At 41.8% G+C, this 21,066-nt stretch overlaps 5 protein-coding genes across 5 annotated transcripts in view; 3 read left to right on the top strand and 2 right to left on the bottom strand.

The window, feature by feature from the left end:
* LOC144645213 (uncharacterized) overlaps positions 1-198 on the bottom strand; it is a 33,542-nt gene extending 33,344 nt beyond the window's left edge. The window contains exons 1-2 of the mRNA XM_078504708.1: positions 141-198; positions 14-60 (exon numbers count right to left, since the gene is read on the bottom strand). The gene's annotated coding sequence lies outside the window, so the exon portion shown is untranslated. The remainder of the gene's footprint in view (positions 1-13; positions 61-140) is intronic.
* Positions 199-266: 68 nt separating this feature from the next.
* On the top strand, positions 267-7,801 carry LOC144645122 (PCNA-interacting partner-like). Its single transcript, XM_078504600.1, has 11 exons — positions 267-394; positions 541-761; positions 1,548-1,820; positions 2,662-2,725; positions 3,039-3,181; positions 3,456-3,620; positions 4,724-4,810; positions 5,395-5,462; positions 5,694-6,020; positions 6,269-6,343; positions 7,378-7,801. Exons 1-11 carry the CDS (start codon positions 301-303, stop codon positions 7,799-7,801), a joined length of 1,941 nt encoding a protein of 646 aa, XP_078360726.1. The 5' UTR covers positions 267-300.
* A 108-nt stretch (positions 7,802-7,909) lies between these two features.
* Positions 7,910-21,066, bottom strand: part of LOC144645088 (uncharacterized) — a 42,257-nt gene continuing 29,100 nt past the window's right edge. Inside the window, exons 28-30 of the mRNA XM_078504560.1 lie at positions 10,686-10,711; positions 9,968-10,128; positions 7,910-9,256 (exon numbers count right to left, since the gene is read on the bottom strand). Coding sequence (XP_078360686.1) covers positions 9,100-9,256; positions 9,968-10,128; positions 10,686-10,711 — 344 coding nt within the window. The 3' untranslated portion in view covers positions 7,910-9,099. The remainder of the gene's footprint in view (positions 9,257-9,967; positions 10,129-10,685; positions 10,712-21,066) is intronic.
* Positions 11,037-12,604, top strand: LOC144645164 (uncharacterized). Its single transcript, XM_078504646.1, has 2 exons — positions 11,037-11,314; positions 11,388-12,604. The coding sequence occupies exon 2, from the start codon at positions 11,564-11,566 to the stop codon at positions 12,590-12,592; it is 1,029 nt and encodes a 342-aa protein (XP_078360772.1). The 5' UTR covers positions 11,037-11,314; positions 11,388-11,563; the 3' UTR covers positions 12,593-12,604.
* Positions 12,604-17,210, top strand: LOC144645090 (uncharacterized). Its single transcript, XM_078504561.1, has 2 exons — positions 12,604-16,811; positions 16,886-17,210. The coding sequence occupies exons 1-2, from the start codon at positions 12,815-12,817 to the stop codon at positions 17,203-17,205; spliced, it is 4,317 nt and encodes a 1,438-aa protein (XP_078360687.1). The 5' UTR covers positions 12,604-12,814; the 3' UTR covers positions 17,206-17,210.

Below are 21,066 nucleotides of genomic sequence, written 5' to 3'. Positions count from 1 at the left end.
AGCAAGCACATACCGTTGTAAGTGTTAAATTCCCTCTCAAAAATCAGGCTTGAAAATGACCTAAATAAAATCAATTTATCTACAGTTAAACATGTTAAAATCTGCACCCAAATAAAATCGAAAAATTCGAGTTATTTTACCCGCAAACCTCTGTTTCTCGATGCAAGTACGACGCATGGTCGCCGCCATATTTTGAACTTCTTCCTCGTGAGCCTCGTTCTGGCTGAGCGATGTGATTGGTCTTTTGACTTGTTTAGCACGAGTTGCGTGAAATTCGAATCACACAAAGAAGAAATCAACATGGCTGCAAGTTGTGTTTACTGGCTAGCTGAACATAATTTGCACGAAATAACTAAAGCCCTAGAACTATTCAGAAAACACGACGGCTGGAGAGGTGAGCTAATTTATTTCCTGTCATTTGAAGCAATTTTTTAGGGACCTTGTAGAATTAATCCTGGGTGCTTGGCGAAAGAAAATCGTAAATATCGGAAGGCGATTAACTACAAGTTGATTTAGCAGGTATGCTTTTTATTTTTTTAGACGATAAGGAGAGCACAACATATCTTGCTTTTGGATATCAAAGCTATGAATTTCAAAGTGACCATGATTTCTTCAAGCAAGCAAGATTGCAAAGACGTGTAGAATTTCTAATAAACCTGTACAGGGAACATGCGACAAAGAAGCCATTGTGTGATTCCATCTTTGATCTGAAAGAACAGTTGGTAGCTCTGCAGCTAGTTATGGCACAAATCAACAAAGAGGTACGAAAAGATAATTATTTCGGGAGGGTGAAATCTGCTAAGGTTAGATGCCTGGGTGTAGGAGAATTAAAGAACAAATGAGGAAACTCAGTACATGTACTTCTTTACTCGCATGTACTTCTTTACTCGATCAGCTATATAATGTCTCCCTCCTTAGCCTGTTCCAGGCGTTCGAGTCCCCTCCCCATTTTTTCGCTCGCCGTTTCTTGCGCCGCTTCCCAACTAACCGAACGCTTGGAACAGGCTACTCCCTCCTCAAAATTAAAACTGCATTGCCTTTGACTTCGAGAAAGAAATGCTGTGAGAGATTTATTATTTTATAATGGTTTCTTTTATAATATTTTATTGTATTAAATTTATTTAGATTTTAATCTTTTTAATATCCTATTATATTAGTTTTGATTTTGATTTTTACAGTTGGATTTTTTAACGATGTAGATAATGTAGATGTAGATTTTGTGATTTCATAATGAGGCCCATCCCAGTAAAATGAAAAAATTCGTGATCACCACCCAACCCAAAAATTTAAGTTGTATGGCATCTCAAACTGTGATTTAGGCTCCCATCCTTTCAGTGAATCATTTTAATATTACTTTTATTTTCTTTTCTAATTCCAGTTTCTTTCTTTTTTGGCCTTACCAACCAATGTGGTCCACTTAAAAAAAAGGATGATGATAAGAAACAACAATTTATTGAAAAAGCCCAATCTAGCCTTTCACAAATGTTTCTGCACAAAATGGGAACTTTTAAGCTTAAGCACTCAACAATGACTGTCAACTGTTTCAGGAGACGGGAGAATTTGCAGTGAAAATGCAAGATGTCTTAGAAGCACACAAAGCTATTATGAAATGCAAGTTAACACTGGATGAAGATGAGAACGACACAATCACAAAGTTGTGTGCTGCCTATAACAAGTTTTTGTCCCACTGCAATGCCATAGACTTTACTGATGTCCTTCAGAGGGTGAAGACATGTTTTATTGTGGACAGTAATGTTAGAGACTTGTTTCAAACTTCTCATCAGTTTGTTGTCCTTGGTAAACCCAACACAGAACTGGAGGTGAGTAAATAAAATACATTTTGTAACTGGGTAAGTCAAATGGGGCAAGTAGGTGATTGCATGAGAAAATTACTGTGCCTGTTGGCGTGTGATTTTCTTGCATGCTTGCCTGATTGTCCCCCCCCCCACCCCCTCAACTGAACCCTGAACAACCCTCAAAGTGAATTTTTTTCCTTAGTGGCCATTTGGCCACCGACTGCTCATTAGTTTGTTGCCAGTGAAAAATTTTAGTCGCCAGGCTAGCCACTTTGGTTCCAATTCAGTCACCAGTTCCAAAATTTTAGTCGCCATGGCAACTAAAATGGTCTTCACTTGTAGGGTTGCTGAAATGTCAGGTACTAGGGGACTAGTAGCTTGTTGTTTTGTTATCTGTGGGATGGGGGGGGGGGTTCTGTGGGATGCTCCCATGGACCCTTTCCCTTGCCAACTGATCACTAGCATCGTGCACTCTTTAAAACGCGCTAAAAAACGTACACGGGTCACGCCTGCTACGCAGTCTAACTGATCACTCCTACCCCTTTACCAACCCCCAATCTTGCACCCTGCTGGCTCATGCAAAAAAGCCAGTTGCATACAGACTCAGTGAATGATAGCCATCAAGCATTTAGCAAGAATAAGTCACCTGGTAACCAGTGATCAGGCCAGGACTGGTAACCTGTGAGCAATCCAGGGCTCCCAATTCTTCTGACCAGTTGATCTTCAAGATATGTACAGAATTTGTTCCTTGGCCTTTAGGTAATTGATGCTATTAATTTATGATAATGAGTGTCCTGCCTTTAATTTATCCCTACTGTCAAAACCCAGCACATTTTTTAATGCTAACATGATGTAAAATTCCTAGCGACAAATCCTTTTGCTGATTGCTGGAAACAGAACGATGATGTGCTTTACTGATGAGACAAAAGGTTAATATTATCACTGTAATAATAATTATCAATGAAAATTATTTTAATTTAATTATAATGACCTTAATCAAGACCTTGCAGTTATTAACGATAAACATTATAATAATTATCTCAATCATTTAATGTAACTGTATATTTATATTTGATTTATTATTTTCTTCTCTGGGTATTTTATATAAAATAAATAAATTATAAACTGTATATACTCCTGACGTACCATACTGGCTAGTTACCCCGTAATTTTGAGAGTTGTGAATTTCCTAATTTTCCTCCCCTACTTTTCCTTGACATCTTTATTCTTTTATTTTTATAGATTGTCAACATGCCCTATCTGAGAAAACAGTCAATTTGTTTCTGCATAAAGAATCAGAAGTAAAGTCAGTCCAATCACCAGAATCTCCAAGACAAATTCCCAAGCCAACTGTGCCAGTCACATCCCATGATGAAGTGGCTAAGGTAAAATTAATTTAAAATTAAAATGCCAACAACTCTTACTCACTGCATGGGAGGTGCACAGGCCTAATACATGTAGTTAGTGCCGGTCTCTGGATGGAGCAGGTCGGGTTCTAGCCCTGGCAGGGCACTGCGTTGTGTTCTTAGGCAAGACACTTTATTCTGACTCATAGTGCCTCCCATTGCATGCAGCAATGTATATAAATGGTTACCAATGCAACACTGTAATATTCAAGTTGACTTAATATGTCACATTCAATTTATCAAATTTTTGCAGGATCAACTGTTCAAGGTTATGCTCAGTTACCTCAGGCTCTTGGTCAATTCTAGGGATGAACTGGCTCTCTCCCAGGCCATCAACATACCCTACAGAGGCCTGGCTCACAAGCAGTTCACAGAACTTAGGAAAGTCGCCAGAGACAAAAACATGCCCATGTTTCAGGTGCATATCAACTTAATATATTTCTGGGTTTTGGGAGGTATCTCAGGGCTCGAGATTAACGGTAGCCAGCTAGCCACAGGCTAGTAGAAATACAGTTTTTGCTCGTAGGTTTTGGTGCTTTCACTAGCCATAACACAGGGCACAGAGGAGTCATTTGTCCGCATTCAAAATCTCTACTGTGCAACGACGTTCAAGCAGCGATCGTGCATGTAGCGTCGCACACCGTCTGCGATCTCGTCTCTGTGTCTTTCTACAGGTCCCTGGGTCGTCCCGGCGACTCGCGCTCCGGCACGGTGACCAGGACTCTGTCTCTCGTCGCCAACATTCTTCTCTGTCGCGGTCAATCGATTCACCTGATTCACAACAACATCTACACTCGGCGCGTTCCGTCGGCCACGATCGCTTGGGCTTTGAGGTCATTGCGTGGTCTGGGACACGCTCCTCTGTCCTGTGGCATAATGGCTAGTGAAAATTTCAGGCATTTTAGTGGAAAGAAACCACAAATTGAATTTAACTCTGAGAGAACGGAAGTAAGAATTAAGTCATGTTGTGGAAGTTGAGGAGTTATGATTATGAAGTCCATTTTATTCTGCATCCCCCCCCCCCCCTTGGTAAACGAAAAAGGAAAAAAAATGCAAGGAGTCTCCTCTACTAAGTACTATGGCAATTAAAACCATGCTTGAAAGTTCTGGCAAGAAGAAAATTGGTCTTGGGTAATGAAATCAAAGCTGTCCTAGCCATTAGGTAGCCTGCATTGCCATTAGGCTAGTTAGAAAAAAATGTAGTCTTGAGCCCTGTATCCACATTAAATTAAATTACCTCCTATGCAGATGTCCTTTGGACTTGTCACTTGTTCCTCCCCCAAATGGGTCAGAGAAAAGATTGTGTGACAAGCCAAAAGAGCATCTGTTTAGGAGGCTACATTACAAGGGGACTGCTTTAGAGAGATATCAAGAGTAGGGAGGTGTCCTTATTAAAGTCAAGAGCTGTAGGCTTTAGAGTGGCCATTCTGCTTATAATAAGGGAAGTGTCCTATCTAGAGAAGTTTAGAGCCTGAAAGTTAAGAATCTACTGTCAACTGTTCTTCTTCCTCCTCCCTATAGACAGCTGTGTCCTTTATTCTGAGGATAAGGCTGGGTGGAAAGAGTTATGCACCAACTGATGACAACCCTCTCCTTCCTTTAACTAAGGTATATATAGTCTGTTCATGGCCAACTTCTACACTACATTGTATTAATAAAAATAAATAACAAATTAAAAGCATTCTTTGCAAAAGAGAGGTTTTGAGGATAATATCCTTTGTTTTTCACTTCCAAAGTTAACATAATACGTACCTTAAGGTTACTACCGATATTGTTACCAGCTACTAAATTTTAGCGATTTTTCTGAGCAAGATTTAGGGAGTATTTAATTTAGCGATTTTCACATTTTTTAAAAAAATTAGTGATGTCATGTCTAAGATTGGCTAAGATGGACCGAACCGAATGTTCTGTAAAACAATAAACTCACTTGAAATTGAATGAACATTTGCATTGCCATTCAAAACAAAGTTACCAGCATCCATGTTTTATAGAGTGGACTATGTTTAATTTTGTTGACCTTTGGGGGGGGGGGGCTTAAATTAAACAAGTATTAAATTTGACCGAGACAAATTTTAGCTTGTACTGCTAATAAATTATATTAGCGATTTTTGCCCAACTCAATTAAATTAGTAGCTGCTAATACAATAATAACCTTGAGATAACCAGAAGTAATATAACTGTTTACTTTTTAGGGTCTTGGGGAATTTGTGACTTTTTTCCAGAAGTTGCAAAATATTTGTGAAGAGACAGCTGATGCAAAGTGAGATTATCTTTAGCAAGCATATTTATTTAAATAAAAGTACCTACAGTAGATAATTGCTGGATTATAATAAACTTATGTTGCAATGCCGAGGTTAGCTTATGCCAACCTTTGCACTGCCAGGTTGTTTATGGGTTGACAGTTGATTTGTTACAGCTGGGACAAACTTTACGTAAATCATTGTAACATCAAATGACTGTTTCAATTGAACATAATACATCCTATTTTCAGAGCTGCTGTCTTAAGAGTTATAAACATGCTTAAAGTATGTATCAAAAAATCCAAAGAAAAAGTATTCACAAACGAATGCATTGGTGAAGTTGTGGAATCTCTGCAACAGAAGGTGGAACAGCTAAGCAGTGAAAACAGTGACAGTAACAAGATTACATCTACAATGGTGGGGATGAAAGTGTATCTCATGATTCAGGCCCTACTGGACCAGCAAGTGAAGCACACTTGTTTACAAGAATATCAAGCGAGTGACGTGAGCTGTGCACTGATGACACCAGAAACCACTCATGGAAAGTCTAAAGTACGCTCAATGCTCAGCCAATTCAGGTAAATGCACTTTAAACTCAGAGATTTCAACCAGGCCAGATAAATAACTTGTTCAAAATCAGCATGCTCGAAATTCAAGCCCTTCTCACGACATCAATGTAAAAGGGTGCAAAATGACAAGAAATTGCACGTCGCATGTACAGCAAATCATAGTACTGTAATTATTTTCAATCTAAACCTGTTTGTTCTACTGGGCACTTACAAGATTCAAAATAATTTACTAATTAATTTAAATATTTTCTGGGCAGAACCCCTGATTTAGAATGTCTAGAAGAAGCTGTAACACCAGCAAAAGACCAGCCACCGAAAAATAAACCAGAAAATCTCGATGATTTGGTAAGTGCGTGCATTGGAACATTGAGTTGGGTTCGGTGCTCGCTTCCGCTCTTTCTTCCTGGTCCCGTCTTCCGCCGCCTCCCCGTCCTCTGTGCCTCGCTTCCTGGGGCAGCGTCTGTGTTCCGCCGAACCCGGTCCCGCGCGCCCCGCCGGGGGCGGTCACGCTCGGCGGGCGGGGGCCGGGAAGGGGGGGGGGTCGCGGCCTCCGCGCTCCGCCACACCGGCCGTCACTTTTTCTGTACCTTCACTTTTTGTCCCGGTCGGATCGGGCGTGGTAGCTGTCACCTTGGCAAATAATCCGCCTTACTGTCACATTTGTGGTTCGGGCGGGTCGTCCTTCTGGCGCATGTTCGTGAGGATGATCTGCGCATCGGCACAAGTTTCGGTCACAGGGCATGTCTTCACAACCTTGGTTCTTCTGTGTTCGTGCTCCCCGATTTACCAGGCACCGGTCAGGTGCTCTCCATCCCTCCCCCTTTCAAATTTGAATTTTTTTTGGGGCCGCGCGGTGGCGTGGTAGTGGGGGTAGTGGTTGGGGTGCGCCACCCACCAAACCATCACAATAGTCATCTCACAAAAAGGTAAGCATATAAGGTTTCTGTCAGACTTGTAAAGAATCCAAGGTTCAAGCTTCAACAGCAAATTGTTGGGACAGCCCAAAATACCACGCTGGTTCAGGGCTTGATAAAAGTGTCGCCTGGTCATCCGGGATAAGTACCAGTAGATTGTCCTGCCAGCTAATGACTTGCCTGATGGGCAAGGCCCATGCAGCCAAGTCATTAGCTGACTAAATAAAATCGTAAAAAAAAGTAAACTAAGGCAAGCATGGAACTTTTCAGGGCAAGCAAAATTTGAGGGCTGCTTCTCCAAAGTGCAAGCTGGAATTCAAGCTTTTTTCGAGCCCTGCTGGTTACGTGCAACTTCAAGGGCTAGCATCCCATTTGGGTGGAGAACCATAATTATGAATAATACCGGTAATATTTATTACAGTTTGATTATGACAGTTCCTTTGATTTTTCCAGCAGAAATCATTTGACAGCTACAGGAAAGTGTGCGGTGACATGAGCTGGGCAAAACCTGCTGTCAGCATCAAGATAGGACCAAGCCCTGCCACCAAGAGAGACCAGATGATGACTGCCGCCATCAACACTGATATTATATCATCCTACAATGACAACGTCAATGAACAAAGTGTTGAAGGCACACCAAAGTGCCGAAGCCAGAAAAGAACTTTAAAAGAGTCTATGTTTGACAAAGAGAACATACCCACAGCAGAGAACACTGACAAAGAGGTGTCGAAACCACCAGCAAAACGCATCCTCCTTGAGCGGGACACTACTGGAATAAAGAACTCAAAAGGTAAAGCTTCAGGGAAAGCCAAGCCAAACAGAAAACAGATTAAACTACTTCAAGGACAAAGACAGCTTACTAATTTTTTTAGGTGATGGATGCTCATAGATGTCATTATTTTTTAATTAATTTAACATCTCAGTTGGTTGAAATATCTTGTAGTAAGAGTACTTAGGTTTCTTCTAGCAACTTCTAGCCACTGACTATCTTAAATTTCTATTGTTCTAAAACACTATTCTTGTTAATACAAGCTCTCTTATAAAAAATGCATGTAATACTTGGATTTTTTATTTTTTTTTCTCTTAAGAACACAACCTGCATAAGAAAAAATTGACTGATTACCCATGTACCCAACATTTTTTGCTAGCGGCCACAACAAATCTAATGAATAGACGTACTTTTGGAAAGATTGGGTAACTTTTTAAAATAAACATTATTTAAAGAATACAATTAATATATAATTACCACATACTGGATTATTTTAATTTATATACATGTACATGAAGCAAAACAAATTGCGACAATTAACTTTTAAAGGATTTTTGAGGTTAGAAATAAGTTTTGTCTTTTTTATTTGCACATCCATAACATTAGTAGTTAAACTCACACCTGCTTTCAGTGTAATGTGCATAGCGGCTATCTTTTGACATTCTCTTTTGACATGCTGTTTGAAATGAGCCAATCGAAATTGATGCATACCAGTGTTTGTTTCAAATGATCCCCAAGTTCAGAAGGTCGTGCTGGTGGGCTGTGATTCGTGGATTTCAATCCATCTTGTTTGTTTAGCATATCAAAAGGTGGACATCCAAAAATAGCTGCTATGCACGTAACACTGAAAGCAGGTGTAATTTTGTGTTATTTTCAAGCATGGTCTTTAATTAATAAAAAATCAATATATATGTCAACAAGAACTGTTAGTACTTTCTTTTCTTTCTTAAAAAAAATGTAAAACAAGGGGAAATTTAGTTTGTTTGGTATACTTACTATATTGTGTACTAAGAAACAAAGCAGCATGTACAAGTGTAATGTACAACTGCAGTTCAATATGAAAAAGCATGTTAGATGACCTGACATCAAAAACCACCCTTTTATTTTTATGATTCCCCACAAACCACTAAATGCTACAGGCTGGTATAAATAATATATCTCTGTAAATGTCATCCAATGACCTTTGATAAAATTAAGTGTCTTCAGATAGTTCAAGGCTTATTAATTAAGCCAGAGAGTGATCTGGCATGTCCCCTGTGATTACCAAATGAAATGCATCGAATATCTTCTGTTAAAAAGCCGATGATCAATGGATGTGTCTTCTGTCCCTGATTTTTTCCTTGAAACGACAGTAAAATTGATGCAGGAAACATTCCCTCAGTTTTTACATGTTCAGTTTTTTAGTTCATCTCTTCCTTCTTTTGGACCCAGTCCTTTTTGTTTCTGCCGTGGAAGATGATGAAGCACCCGCCTCTGATGCTTCTCTTCGTCTTTTGCTTTGTCCACTTGAGGTACTTGTATCTTGTGAGGCATCTGACATTTCCTCTGCAAATAATTTATGTCTGTTCTTGGAGTAAAGGGCATTCAAAGTGTTCAATTTCTATCAAACCTTGAAAAGAGAACTTAACATCACATTCAAATTAAAGGCGATGGCTTTTTTATGTCTGCATTGCAATTTTGAATCATATCAGAATGGTCCCCTGTGGGAAAAATAACAATGACTCAGCAGGGATGGTGCAGTGCTGAAAGCCCTCATCTCCCACCAACGTGGTCCGGGTTCGATTCTGGCCAGATGCCCTATGTGGGTTGAGTTTGTTGTTGGTTCTCGCCTTGCTTTGAGGGGTTTTCTCCAGGTTCTCTGGTTTTCCTCCCTCCTGAAAAACCAACATTTCCAAATTCCAACTTTACCTGGATAGAGGACCTGTATGAAAACCAGCTACAGCTGAGGTGGCTTCCTCTCTAAATATAGTAATTTTTGTTTTCATTTTAGAGGTTTTTGATTGCCTGTTTATTCTTTAAAGGAATATTAATTTATGATTGCCATCAAGTAGCTATAGGTTTTGACAACCAATAAACAGTTTCTCTTCTTTAATTTAATGAGCAGTGATTCGAAATTTACCTAAAGAGGTATACCATGTATAATTCCATTGGTCGTTCACTTTCATTTTTGAGAACATTATTTTGTTAAAAATACACCTTTGGCAGTAATTAGGGGTCACTTTAAGATGATATAATAAACAGTCATGATTAACTTAAGATTAACAAAAGGATACTCCTCAAGGTTAAGCTCCTGCCGCAGCACTCCTGTGAGAAGTACTTCAGCGCTAACCACAGGGATCCCAGCATCTAGTGGCTTCTTGCAAACACTTCTGTCCTCTTCACAGGAGATTACAAAAACGCTGTCATCTTTACTTCTCGGCATACTGGACAAGAACTGAAAAATAATAAAAATAAATAATCATTGACTTTTCATGGAAATTCTACCAGTTACTTTTCCTTTAAAAATTGTTTATTAGTGGAGGGGGACAGGGGGCGGGATACTGGGAGAAAAGGAGCGGGAAGCGGGAGAAGAGAGGGCGGGAAGCGGGATTCCTAAGGTGGCGGGAACCAGGAGAAAAATTTATGAGTAAAATTTCGCAATGTTTCATTATATTTCGCAATAGATATGGGAAAAAGAGGAGGGCACCACTACGGAAAGGTACGGGAGGCGGGAGGTTCAGACCCCCCTGTCCCCACCCACTTATTACTATTTACCTTGGTGTCCACTTTTAGCTGTTAAAGTTATTCATGATCAATCATGATTCATTAAATCCAAGTACAATAATTTGAAAATAAAAAATCATTTCCCTCAGATTTGCTTCACTCTAGACTTTCACTGCAATTTCTCTAAGTTCTAATTTTTCATACCAATTTTTGTTTCCCTTGGAGATTCAAGAATTTGGGATCTACTACAAAAATAAAAACCTTTTTATTATGTCTTTTTTTACATACCTCTCCTTTAGCACTTTGAATTATATCTGAAACAGAAAAAGTAATCAATGACATAAAATTAAATATTAAAAACTACCGGGTAACCATGGTATAATGCAATTCCTGAGTTTTGATTAGTTTATAGGCCATGGTATTCATATACCATGAACCACAAAAATAATATATGGTTGGTGTATGCAACAGTGACAACAGCTGGGGAACTCAAATATTGCAATTCTTATTCCACTCGCGCTTGTTGGATATGAGATAGTTATAGCCAACTTGGCGATACATGCCTCATTGGCTATCTAGCTACCACCTCATATGCAATGCGTGCTTGTGGAATAGTTGTTAAATATTGAACTGTGTAAGTGCCCCTATGGCACAGGTTTTTCCCTTGTTTTGATTCTGTTGTTTTGATTCAGCAATAGTTTAATTAATAATCTATAAAGTCACACTAGGTGACTCGTCACGCGCTCCTCAAGTCGTATCGCATTTCCACGCAGAACGCATCTATTGTGTAATTCAATAATTTGATCGATTTCGCAAGTACTCGTGGTCTGAAGGAAAGCAAAGAAATTGTCTGTCATATTTTATCGAAGGAAGGAAAGGATTTTTCTATGACAACTCTCGCCAGATCCGGCAACAATGTTAGTTTAATTCACGTTGAATAATTCTATAGCTAATTTCTTGTGTCTAATTTTGTAAATCAATTATTTTTAGTTTCACGGTCAGATACATCAATAAAGGAGGCGTTCCATAAAAGAAATTGGTGCGATATTTGTTGTGTCGATCAGTGGGAACTGCACGGTCCAGCTAGCGGCGGACAAGCGCCGCTATAGTGAAAATTGAAAGAATTCAAGAGTTTAGCGGGAGTTTGTCGATTGCGATACAGAACCATGGCGAAGGCAAATCCTACTATTGAAGAAGTCACGAGCGAACAGAACGAAGACCATCAAGTCGGCGTTGAAACGACTGATATGGACAGAAGAGAAAGAATCCCTACCGAAAAGGGCGACTCACTTCGCCTGGAAAGGCTTTTTGAAGAGCATAAGGCTGCAGGAGCTGCTCTGAGGAGGCAAATCACGAAGGTGAGCACTTTACTCGAATCGTTAAAGGAATCGGACGCAAGAGTTCTAGAGCAAGAGCGTGACAGTTTAGACTTGTGTAGGGATAGAATGAATGACGCTCATCACAATTATTACAAAGAGTTGCATGACACTAAAGAAACAGATGAAGCTTACAAGTGGTTTGACATTCGGGACCGCGAACATTTCGAATGCTGCATGAAAATTAATGAAGCCTTGCTTCGTATGGAAAGACAAACAAGTGATAAAATGTCTCTAGTTTCATCGAAATTATCTAAGCGTTCCTCCTCCTCTTCCGTAAGATCTAGAAGAGCAAAGGCAGCGGCCAAGGCAGCGTGTCTTGAAGTGGAAATGGACTTTTTAGAAAGGGAAGCGGAATATAAAAGGCTACTAATGCAAAAGGAGTTAGCTAAGGCAAGGGCTGAGGAAGAAACCATGCGCAACATTGAAGAGGAAGAAATGCAAGAGGATTTCCCCCAGATCCCGAAGCGTGAAATACCAATTTCGGACGTCAAACCCAAGCTTCCACCTAAAGAACCTAGTGAAACGAAACTGTTGCAAGATGAAGTGATCTTAAATCCAAAGGCTCCGCCCGTTGAACCCCCAAATGGCCCACCACCATCACTTGACTCAAAGCCGGAGAGTTACCACAGAACAGACGAGCTAATCACGGTGGTTAAGCTAGTCGCCGAACAACAAAAACTGAGTATGCTCCCAGCACAGCAGCCTCCTGTTTTCTCTGGTAACTACTTTGACCATGCGGCGTTTATCAGTGCATTCGAAAGTTTGATAGAGTGCCGAGTGAGCGATCCGAAGCAGAGGCTCTATTATTTAAGCTAGTTCACATCTGGGGACGCTAAGGAATCAATTCAAGGCCTCATTAACCTCGACCATCCGGATTCCTATGGTAAAGCAAGACAGGTATTAAAAGAAAGATTCGGTCATCCTTATCGCGTTGCACAAGCCTACAAGGATAAGCTGAATGCTTGGCCTCCGATAAAAGATGGGGACGGCGCGCGTCTGCAACAATTTGCTGATTTCCTGGTACTTTGCGAACAAGCCATGAAGACGCTTAAGTACATGGAAGGCCTTAACTCCGAAGATACTCTTAGAAGGATAACTTCAAAGCTGCCGAGTAACATGGGAGCGAAATGGTGCCGTTTTGCCAACAAGACATTAAAATCAGAAGAAAGGCTTGCTACGTTTCATGACGTTGTCAAATTTGTAACGCAAGAAGCAGCCCTGGCAACTGACCCAGTATTCTCACCTGAAGCCCTCAAGGAAGCAAGAAAAAACGAGTTCACTAGCAGTAGCACCAGCGACAACAACAGGAACACAACCTGGCGAAACAATGGAAGAAGAGACAAGAGTGCAAGTAGCTTCTCGACAAGTGCCACACCCCACGAAGATCAACCACCACCATGTTCTTCATGTCCATTCTGCAACAGTCAGCAACACGATCTGGAGAAGTGCTCAAGTTTCAAGAAGAAGACTGTTCAAGAAAGAAGAGCATTTATCCAAGAAGCTAGAATATGTTTCGGTTGTCTCTGCTACGGCCACATGTCAAGAAGATGTCGTAACCGGAAGGTGTGCAAGACATGTAGCATGCCCCACCCGACCGTCCTTCATGATGAAAGCAAAATTTCTCCCAAGCAAAGTAGTGAAGACCAAGCAAGAGTTGTTCAGGCCGCTGAAGCAACTAGCAGCTGTACAAGCACCTGTAATGCTACTGGAGTTACCGATGCCATCATGAACTCTATGATTGTTCCGGTTCGAATGTACCACCAAGACAACACAGAACGACAAGTGGTGATTTATGCGCTGCTCGACCCAGCTAGTAACGGAACTTTCGTTAAGGAGAGCGTACTGGAAGAACTGCAAGTTAATGGAGTCGAGACTCAATTGAAGTTGAATACAATGCATGGTTCAAAAGTAGTTCCTACTCGTAGAGTGAGCGGTCTCATCGTGGAAAGAATGGATAGAGAGGTCCACATCAAGCTTCCCAAGACGTACTCAAGGAACGAAATACCGTCAAGAAGAAACGAGATCCCAAGACCAGAGTCGGCAGCAAAATGGCCACACCTACGTCACTTAGCCAACAAGATTTACCCGTACCAAAACAATCTGCAAGTGGGACTTTTGATTGGCTCAAACTGTCCAAACGCCATAAAGCCGAAGCAAGTCATTCCTGGTAGGAGCAGTGATCCTTATGCCATTCGTACCGTCCTTGGGTGGGGCATCATTGGTCCAGTGACAGGAAGTACGACCACAGAAGTTTCGGATGTCTTATGTCACAGAGTTGCTGTGAAGGAGATCGGCAGCGAAGAATTACCTTCCCATAGTTTTGTTGTTGAGGCACGCGTAAAGGAGATCATCTCTCCAGAAGTAGTTAAGAGAATGTTCGAGCGAGATTTCAATGAAGGAAAGCACGTGGCTCAACAAACCCTTTCCATGGATGATCGAAGATTCATGGCGAAAGTTAATGAAGGAATCATCCATCTTTCAGATGGACACTATGAGCTGCCATTGCCACTACGAGATGAATCGTTAGCCCTACCGAATAACGAGAAGCTTGCAGTCCATTGCCTCCAGCAGTTGAAACTGAGATTTCGAAGAGATGAGAAATACAAAGAAGACTACACGGCATTCATGAATGACATGATTAAGAAGGGATATGCTGAGAAGATACCAAAGGACGAAGCTAGGAAAGATGGAAAGATATGGTACCTTCCCCACCATGGTGTCTTCCACCCTCAGAAGCCAGACAAGATCCGCGTAGTCTTCGATTGCTCCGCGGAGTACAAGGGCGAGGCTCTTAACAAGCATCTTCTCCAAGGCCCAGACCTTACAAACAAGTTTGTTGGCGTGCTATCAAGGTTCAGAAAGGAGCCAGTTGCCTTCATGGCAGATATAGAAGCAATGTTCCTGCAGGTCCACGTCACTGAGCATTGTAGAGATCTGCTACGCTTCTTGTGGTGGGAGGATGGCGATGTAAACAAGCAGCCCACGATATACCGGATGACCGTTCATCTCTTTGGAGCTGGTTCATCTCCTGGTTGCTGTAACTTTGCGTTAAAGAAGACCGCTGACGACCATGAGCAAGAGTTCGGATTAGAACCAGCCGAGTTCCTGAGAAAAGATTTCTACGTTGATGACGGTCTAAAATCTGTACCTTCCACAAGTGAAGCAAAGGAGCTCATACGCAAGACTAAAGAGATGTGTCGGCGCGGAGGATTCAACCTGCATAAATTTACAAGCAACAAAAGAGAAGTCATCGAGTCCATACCAGTGGAAGATCGCGCGAAAGGCATCAAGGAGTTAAATCTCGAGAAGGATGAGCTGCCTATGGAAAGAGCGCTTGGTGTGAGTTGGTGTATTGAGTCAGACGCTTTCAAGTTCCGGATCGTTATGCAAGATCGCCCTTTAACGCGAAGAGGAATTCTGTCTACTTTTAGCAGTGTGTACGATCCGCTGGGGTTCCTGGCACCTCTAATCTTGACAGGAAAGGCCATTCTTCAAGATCTGTGCAGAGGTAAAGTGGAATGGGACGACCCTATCCCCGAGAACGTAAGATCGCGTTGGCTGAAATGGAGGGACGAGTTACACCACTTAGAAGATCTCTCCGTTCCCAGATGCTTTAAACCAGAAGGTTTCGGAACGGTGATGTCAACCCAGCTTCATCACTTCTCAGACGCAAGCACGACTGGATATGGCCAGTGTTCATACGTTCGTTTGGTAGACGACAAAGGCCAGATCCACTGTTCCCTGATTATGGGCAAAGCAAGAGTAGCCCCCTTAAAGATGGTCACCATACCACGTCTGGAACTCACAGCAGCTGTGGTGTCAGTAAGGGTCAGCGATATGCTTCGTCAGGAGCTCCAGTATGAAAGTGTAGAAGAAATCTTCTGGACTGACAGTAAAGTCGTGTTGGGCTACATAAAGAACGACTCGAAAAGGTTCCACGTGTTTGTAGCCAACCGCGTTCAACAAATCAGAGACCAAACCTCACCTAGCCAATGGAGACACGTCGAAACGAAGTGTAACCCAGCCGATGACGCCTCACGCGGTATCACTGCCAAAGAACTCGTTGAAAGTTCAAGATGGATCTCAGGTCCAGAGTTCCTTTGGACTCCCGAAGACCAGTGGCCACAACCCCTCGAGAATCAAGACCTCGTTACACCATCAGACGATCCAGAGGTGAAGAAAGCGACATCTTATGCAACAAGTACGCAAGAGCAATGGAACCTTGCTGAGAGTTTAAGCTACTTCTCGGATTGGCACAGGGCTTGTAGAGCCGTTGCTATCTGTCTACGCTACAAGAAAAAACTCCGTCAACTGGTGTACTCCAAGAAGGAAAGTTGTGCTGAACCAGTCAAACGTCAACAAAGACCTGCCCTAACAGTGGAAGAGATTTTATTAGCTGAAAAGGAGATCCTCAAAGCAGCCCAGAAGGTCGCCTTTTCAAAAGAGATGGGTCTGTTAAAGCCGTTTCAAGAAGGACAAGATAGATCATCTGCGCAGCAGAAGAAGAGAGCCATGAAGGCAACGAGCTCGTTGTACCGCCTCGACCCATTTCTTGACCATGATGGAGTGCTGCGGGTTGGTGGTCGTATCCAGCGAAGGGATTTCACAGATGAAACAAAGTTCCCAGTCATCCTTCCGAGGAAAGGCCACTTAACAGGTCTGATCATTAAGTACTACCATGAGAAGGTTCAACATCAAGGTCGTGGAATGTCCTTAAACGAGATCCAAGCTAATGGGTTCTGGGTTATTGGTGGAACATCGGCTGTGGCATCCAAAATCGCAAAGTGTGTCACCTGCCGGAAGTTACGAGGTGCAGTCCAGGAGCAGAAAATGTCCGACCTCCCGGAGGATCGTCTGGAACCGGCACCCCCCTTTACCTACTGCGCCGTCAACTACTGTGGACCATGGTATATCAAGGAGGGACGCAAGGAAGTAAAGAAGTATGTTGCCCTCTTCACGTGCATGGCATCAAGAGCCGTGCATCTTGAAGTCTCGAACTCCTTCGAAACAGACTCGTTCCTCCAAGCCCTGCGTCGTTTCATCTGCAGAAGGGGTCCTGTACATCAGTTGTCAGTGATCAAGGAACGAATTTCATAGGAGCAAAACGAGAGCTTCGCGAAGCGTTGCAGTCTATGGATCAAGGCAAGATCAGCGCTGAGATGTTAAAAGAGAATTGTGATTGGATGAACTTTAAGATGAATCCCCCATCAGCCAGCCATGCAGGAGGAGTATGGGAGCGCCAAATCAGGACCATGCGCAGCGTATTATCAGCCCTCCTGGAGAAGAGCGCAAGTTCCTTGGATGGAGAGTCCTTTCACACGCTGATTTGCGAGACCGAAGCGATTGTTAACAGCCGTCCGCTGACAGTGGACAATCTAAGCGACCCAGAGTCACTATCTCCATTGACCCAAATCATTTCCTCACGATGAAGGCAAAGCCGGTTCTACCACCGCCTGGCGATTTTCAAAGAGAGGACCTGTACTCGAGGAAACGTTGGCGAAGAGTCCAGCATTTGGCATGCGAACTATGGGACCGTTGGAGGAAGGAGTTTCTTCACAGCTTACAAGAGAGGTCTAAGTGGACGAGGCCACGCCGTAACATGCAAGTTGACGACGTTGTTATCGTGAAAGACGACAACAAAGCGAGGAATCGATGGAGCCTTGCCCGTGTGATTGAAACGTACCCAAACAAGGCTGATGGACTGGTGCGTAGTGTCAAGTTGGCGATTGGAGACCCTGATCTCTCCAGCACTGGCAAGAGAGTACACCCCCCATCAGTTTTGGAAAGACCAATTCAAAAGCTTGTCCTGCTGCTGCCCAGAGAGGAAAGACCGGGATTCCTGCATGGGGAGCCATTAAACGAAGACATGCAGAAAAAAGAATAGACACGGACATGTCAATGAACTCTGAACTTGTTACTTTAATTATGTTTCGTTTTGTTTTGAAATATGGTGATTTCAAGGGGAGCCATGTAAGTGCCCCTATGGCACGGGTTTTTCCCTTGTTTTGATTCTGTTGTTTTGATTCAGCAATAGTTTAATTAATAATCTATAAAGTCACACTAGGTGACTCGTCACGCGCTCCTCAAGTCGTATCGCATTTCCACGCAGAACGCATCTATTGTGTAGTTCAATAATTTGATCGATTTCGCAAGTACTCGTGGTCTGAAGGAAAGCAAAGAAATTGTCTGTCATATTTTATCGAAGGAAGGAAAGGATTTTTCTATAACAACTCTGGCCAGATCCGGCAACAATGTAAGTTTAATTCACGTCAAATAATTCTATAGCTAATTTCTTGTGTCTAATTTTGTAAATCAATTATTTTTAGTTTCACGGTCAGATACATCAATAAAGGAGGCGTTCCATAAAAGAAATTGGTGCGATATTTGTTGTGTCGATCAGTGGGAACTGCACTGTCCAGCTAGCGGCGGACAAGCGCCGCTATAAACTGTATAAATTGAATATGCATATTTATAAATTAAATATGCATTATAATTAAATAGATATTTTGATTGGATGAATACATGTCTTACTCTGTATGTACATAACACATGAAAGGAAAAGAATTTAACTTTACACTAGTACATTTACAAAGACTACTACACAGTGGACCTCCCCTTGGTGTTGTGACTTGTCGTCGCATGGAGACTTGTGTGACCTTACGACCCCCAGGGTTATGCTGGCGGGAGCCTTGTGCTCCTGGCAGGTCTAACCATGTTGGATTGGTCTGCGAGGTAAGGGTCGGGACTAAAGCAGCACCGGCTGGGGAGCCATAAACCCCCTAAGGGGAGGAAAACCCTGACAGAAAACCACTGGCCCTTCAGGTCATGGGGGTTGGGCGGTAGGCCAATCACCTGCCCCTAGAAAATCCAGAAGATTACCGAAACTGTAACTTATCAAGAACACAAACTTATGCGCCTCATGGTGCTACACAGTGGAGGGGGGCAGAAACCCGCAAGAATAGATATATATATCTAGTGTTAGGACCTCCGTGTAAACCACTTAAGTGATGGAGCTTTCCTAATAAAAGATTGTTATTATAGCCCGATGTAGGATAGGTATGGGAGGCAGGAGAATGGAGGGTGGGAAGAGGGATTCCCAAGGTGGCAGAGACCCGGGAGAATTTGAGAAAATTTTTACAATATTTCATAAATTATTAACAAAGAGGACAGAGAAGCAATATAAATTTAATCTTCAAACAGAGAGGGACAGTTATATAACTGGGGCCCATTTTATGAGGTCCAAATTGGCATAGAAATTTCTGTGGAGCTGTACGTTTCTACACATTCCATTCCTAACCCATAAGTGAGTAGCTCGTGGAAATTATGCATACCCCCGTAAATTAGTACATGTAACTCTTTTTAACTCGGAAAAGAGTTGTAGTGGGCGAAGTGAATTCACTCCTTCCCTCGATTCTTGTAAACATAGGCACGCAATACGTGCAAGTGTTTTACGGCCTCTAGAGAATTAGACCTGTTCTCTGATAACCTACATTTCTGGTTAAGTTAAATAATATTAACATGCCAAATTACCAGCCGAAATATTGTATTAATGCCAGTTTTATTGAAATACCGTATTTATTCAGCTTTAAGACGAGACTCCAAACGTTTGGTTTTTAGAAACAGTTAGACTCCGACAAAAAAAAAAAAACGAAACACTCGGAAATAAGCCGAGACCTAATTTTTGTCCTCGCAATCTCTTCTACAATAATTATTTCTGCCTGAGACTGTTTCTGTTCTTTTCCTTCTGTTCCTTTCTTTAAGTTTAGTTAATTTGCAGAATCAGAGACTACGAGCAGTCCCTATTTTTTCGCAGAGTTCGAAAAATAATTTCGCTTCAAGCTCGACGGACTCTGCGAAAAAATAGGGATTGCTCGTCGTCAAGCAGAATCACTGCTAACGTGACTTTTCAAGAGAAGAAGAGTCAAGAAGGAATCAATCTATTTGACTTGTTGTCGGGACACCAGAAACTGGCCAATCAGAAGCGTTTGTTCCCACGCGCTTGGTAAACATTGTAACTCGATCTGACAGAAATCGGCTGCATGTAATATTTTTGTTCAAAAGCGAGAACTTAAAATACCACGACTTCTCTGCTAAAAGAAACCACTTCAGAAGAGTTTGATTGGATTGAGGATACTCGAAAATACTGGTAACAGCACATGTTTCGTTTTGATGACATTTAAAGTTCACCCGCTTGATCTTTTCGCTAGCATCTTGGCGAATTGCGATGAACTGAAGATTCACTGAATCATCAGGAATCATCCCGCATTCTCTGGCCATATTGCAGTTGTTCTGAACTGTCTCTACCTCGGCAACAACTTTCAATTTGAAGGTTTAGTTGTTTGAAAACCAGTAGCTTTTGGCATGATGATCGATAACTGTGACCCTATTTGGGAAAAGGGGGTTTAAGGTGATAAAAACGAAAACGCGTTTTTTAGCGTTTTAAACGAAAACGAGTTTAAACACCGTTTAAACATCGTTTAAACGCGTTTAAGTGCCGTTGAATTAATGTTTAAACGCCGTTTCAGTAATAATTTTAACACGTGGAAAACGCGTTTAATCCTTGAACAACCTTGAATAAGCTTCAATAGCAACGGTGTGATGAAAATGTTAATGTGAGCCTTGACGCGAAAGGGTGCGTGAATTCAAAATTTCACGCCGTGTTCTCGACTCTCTCTTTTTTGAAAAATTTTCACACCAGGCAAAACTGAAGACCGTGAAAATTTAAAATCAAAATCGCGCCGTCCGCGCCGTGAAATACAAAAAAAGTTTTAAATTGAAAGTTATTTCAGTAATGCGTGAAATTGATGCGAGTCACGTCCTGTGATTTTCCATTTCAGCCAATGTTTAAAAGTTGTGTTTCTCTTTTGCCTTCTTTGTAAATTTGCGAAAAATAATACGAATAACGTCGGGGAATGCCGCATAACTTTCCAGCAGTTACCACATTTTATAGATGCGACGATTTGAAACCGTGTGAAATGTAAATAAACAGCACGTACAGCACGCATTATGTTGCATGTTCACAGACTCATTTTCCGATCTGTAGAGTTAGCCTTTTAAATAAATCGCTTTTCATGAAAGAGAAATTTGTTCTTTTTCTTCAATCTTTTAGTGGTTTTATTTATAATATTGACCACAGATTGAAACTCTTTTCGAATAAAATTCATTTCAAGCGGCTAGCGGGAAATGGAAAATTCCGGGAAATTACTGCCCCTAATTAAATATGTCGCGACATCTGGCGGGTAGCATCGCAAATGTTTCTCGTCTTGTCTTTCGCCGTGAAAGAAACGTAA

The sequence above is a fragment of the Oculina patagonica genome, chromosome 3 (assembly GCF_052425735.1).
Source record: "Oculina patagonica isolate OP01 chromosome 3, crgOcupat, whole genome shotgun sequence".
Classification (NCBI taxonomy): Eukaryota; Metazoa; Cnidaria; class Anthozoa; order Scleractinia; family Oculinidae; genus Oculina; species Oculina patagonica.
Note: the sequence above shows the minus strand (reverse complement) of the source record. Positions and strands in the feature narration are given on the sequence as shown.

What these genes read in the sequence shown, in the direction of transcription:
- LOC144645164 (XM_078504646.1), top strand. Translation starts at nt 11,564, where the DNA reads ATGGCGAAGGCAAATCCTACTATTGAAGAAGTCACGAGCGAACAGAAC.
- LOC144645122 (XM_078504600.1), top strand. Translation starts at nt 301, where the DNA reads ATGGCTGCAAGTTGTGTTTACTGGCTAGCTGAACATAATTTGCACGAA. An exon ending in AACCCAACACAGAACTGGAG is followed by an intron (nt 1,821 to 2,661) that starts GTGAGTAAATAA and finishes TAAAATTCCTAG; the next exon opens with CGACAAATCCTTTTGCTGAT. An exon ending in TCAATGCTCAGCCAATTCAG is followed by an intron (nt 6,021 to 6,268) that starts GTAAATGCACTT and finishes TTTTCTGGGCAG; the next exon opens with AACCCCTGATTTAGAATGTC.
- LOC144645090 (XM_078504561.1), top strand. Translation starts at nt 12,815, where the DNA reads ATGAAGACGCTTAAGTACATGGAAGGCCTTAACTCCGAAGATACTCTT. An exon ending in GTTCCTCCAAGCCCTGCGTC is followed by an intron (nt 16,812 to 16,885) that starts GTTTCATCTGCA and finishes GAGCAAAACGAG; the next exon opens with AGCTTCGCGAAGCGTTGCAG.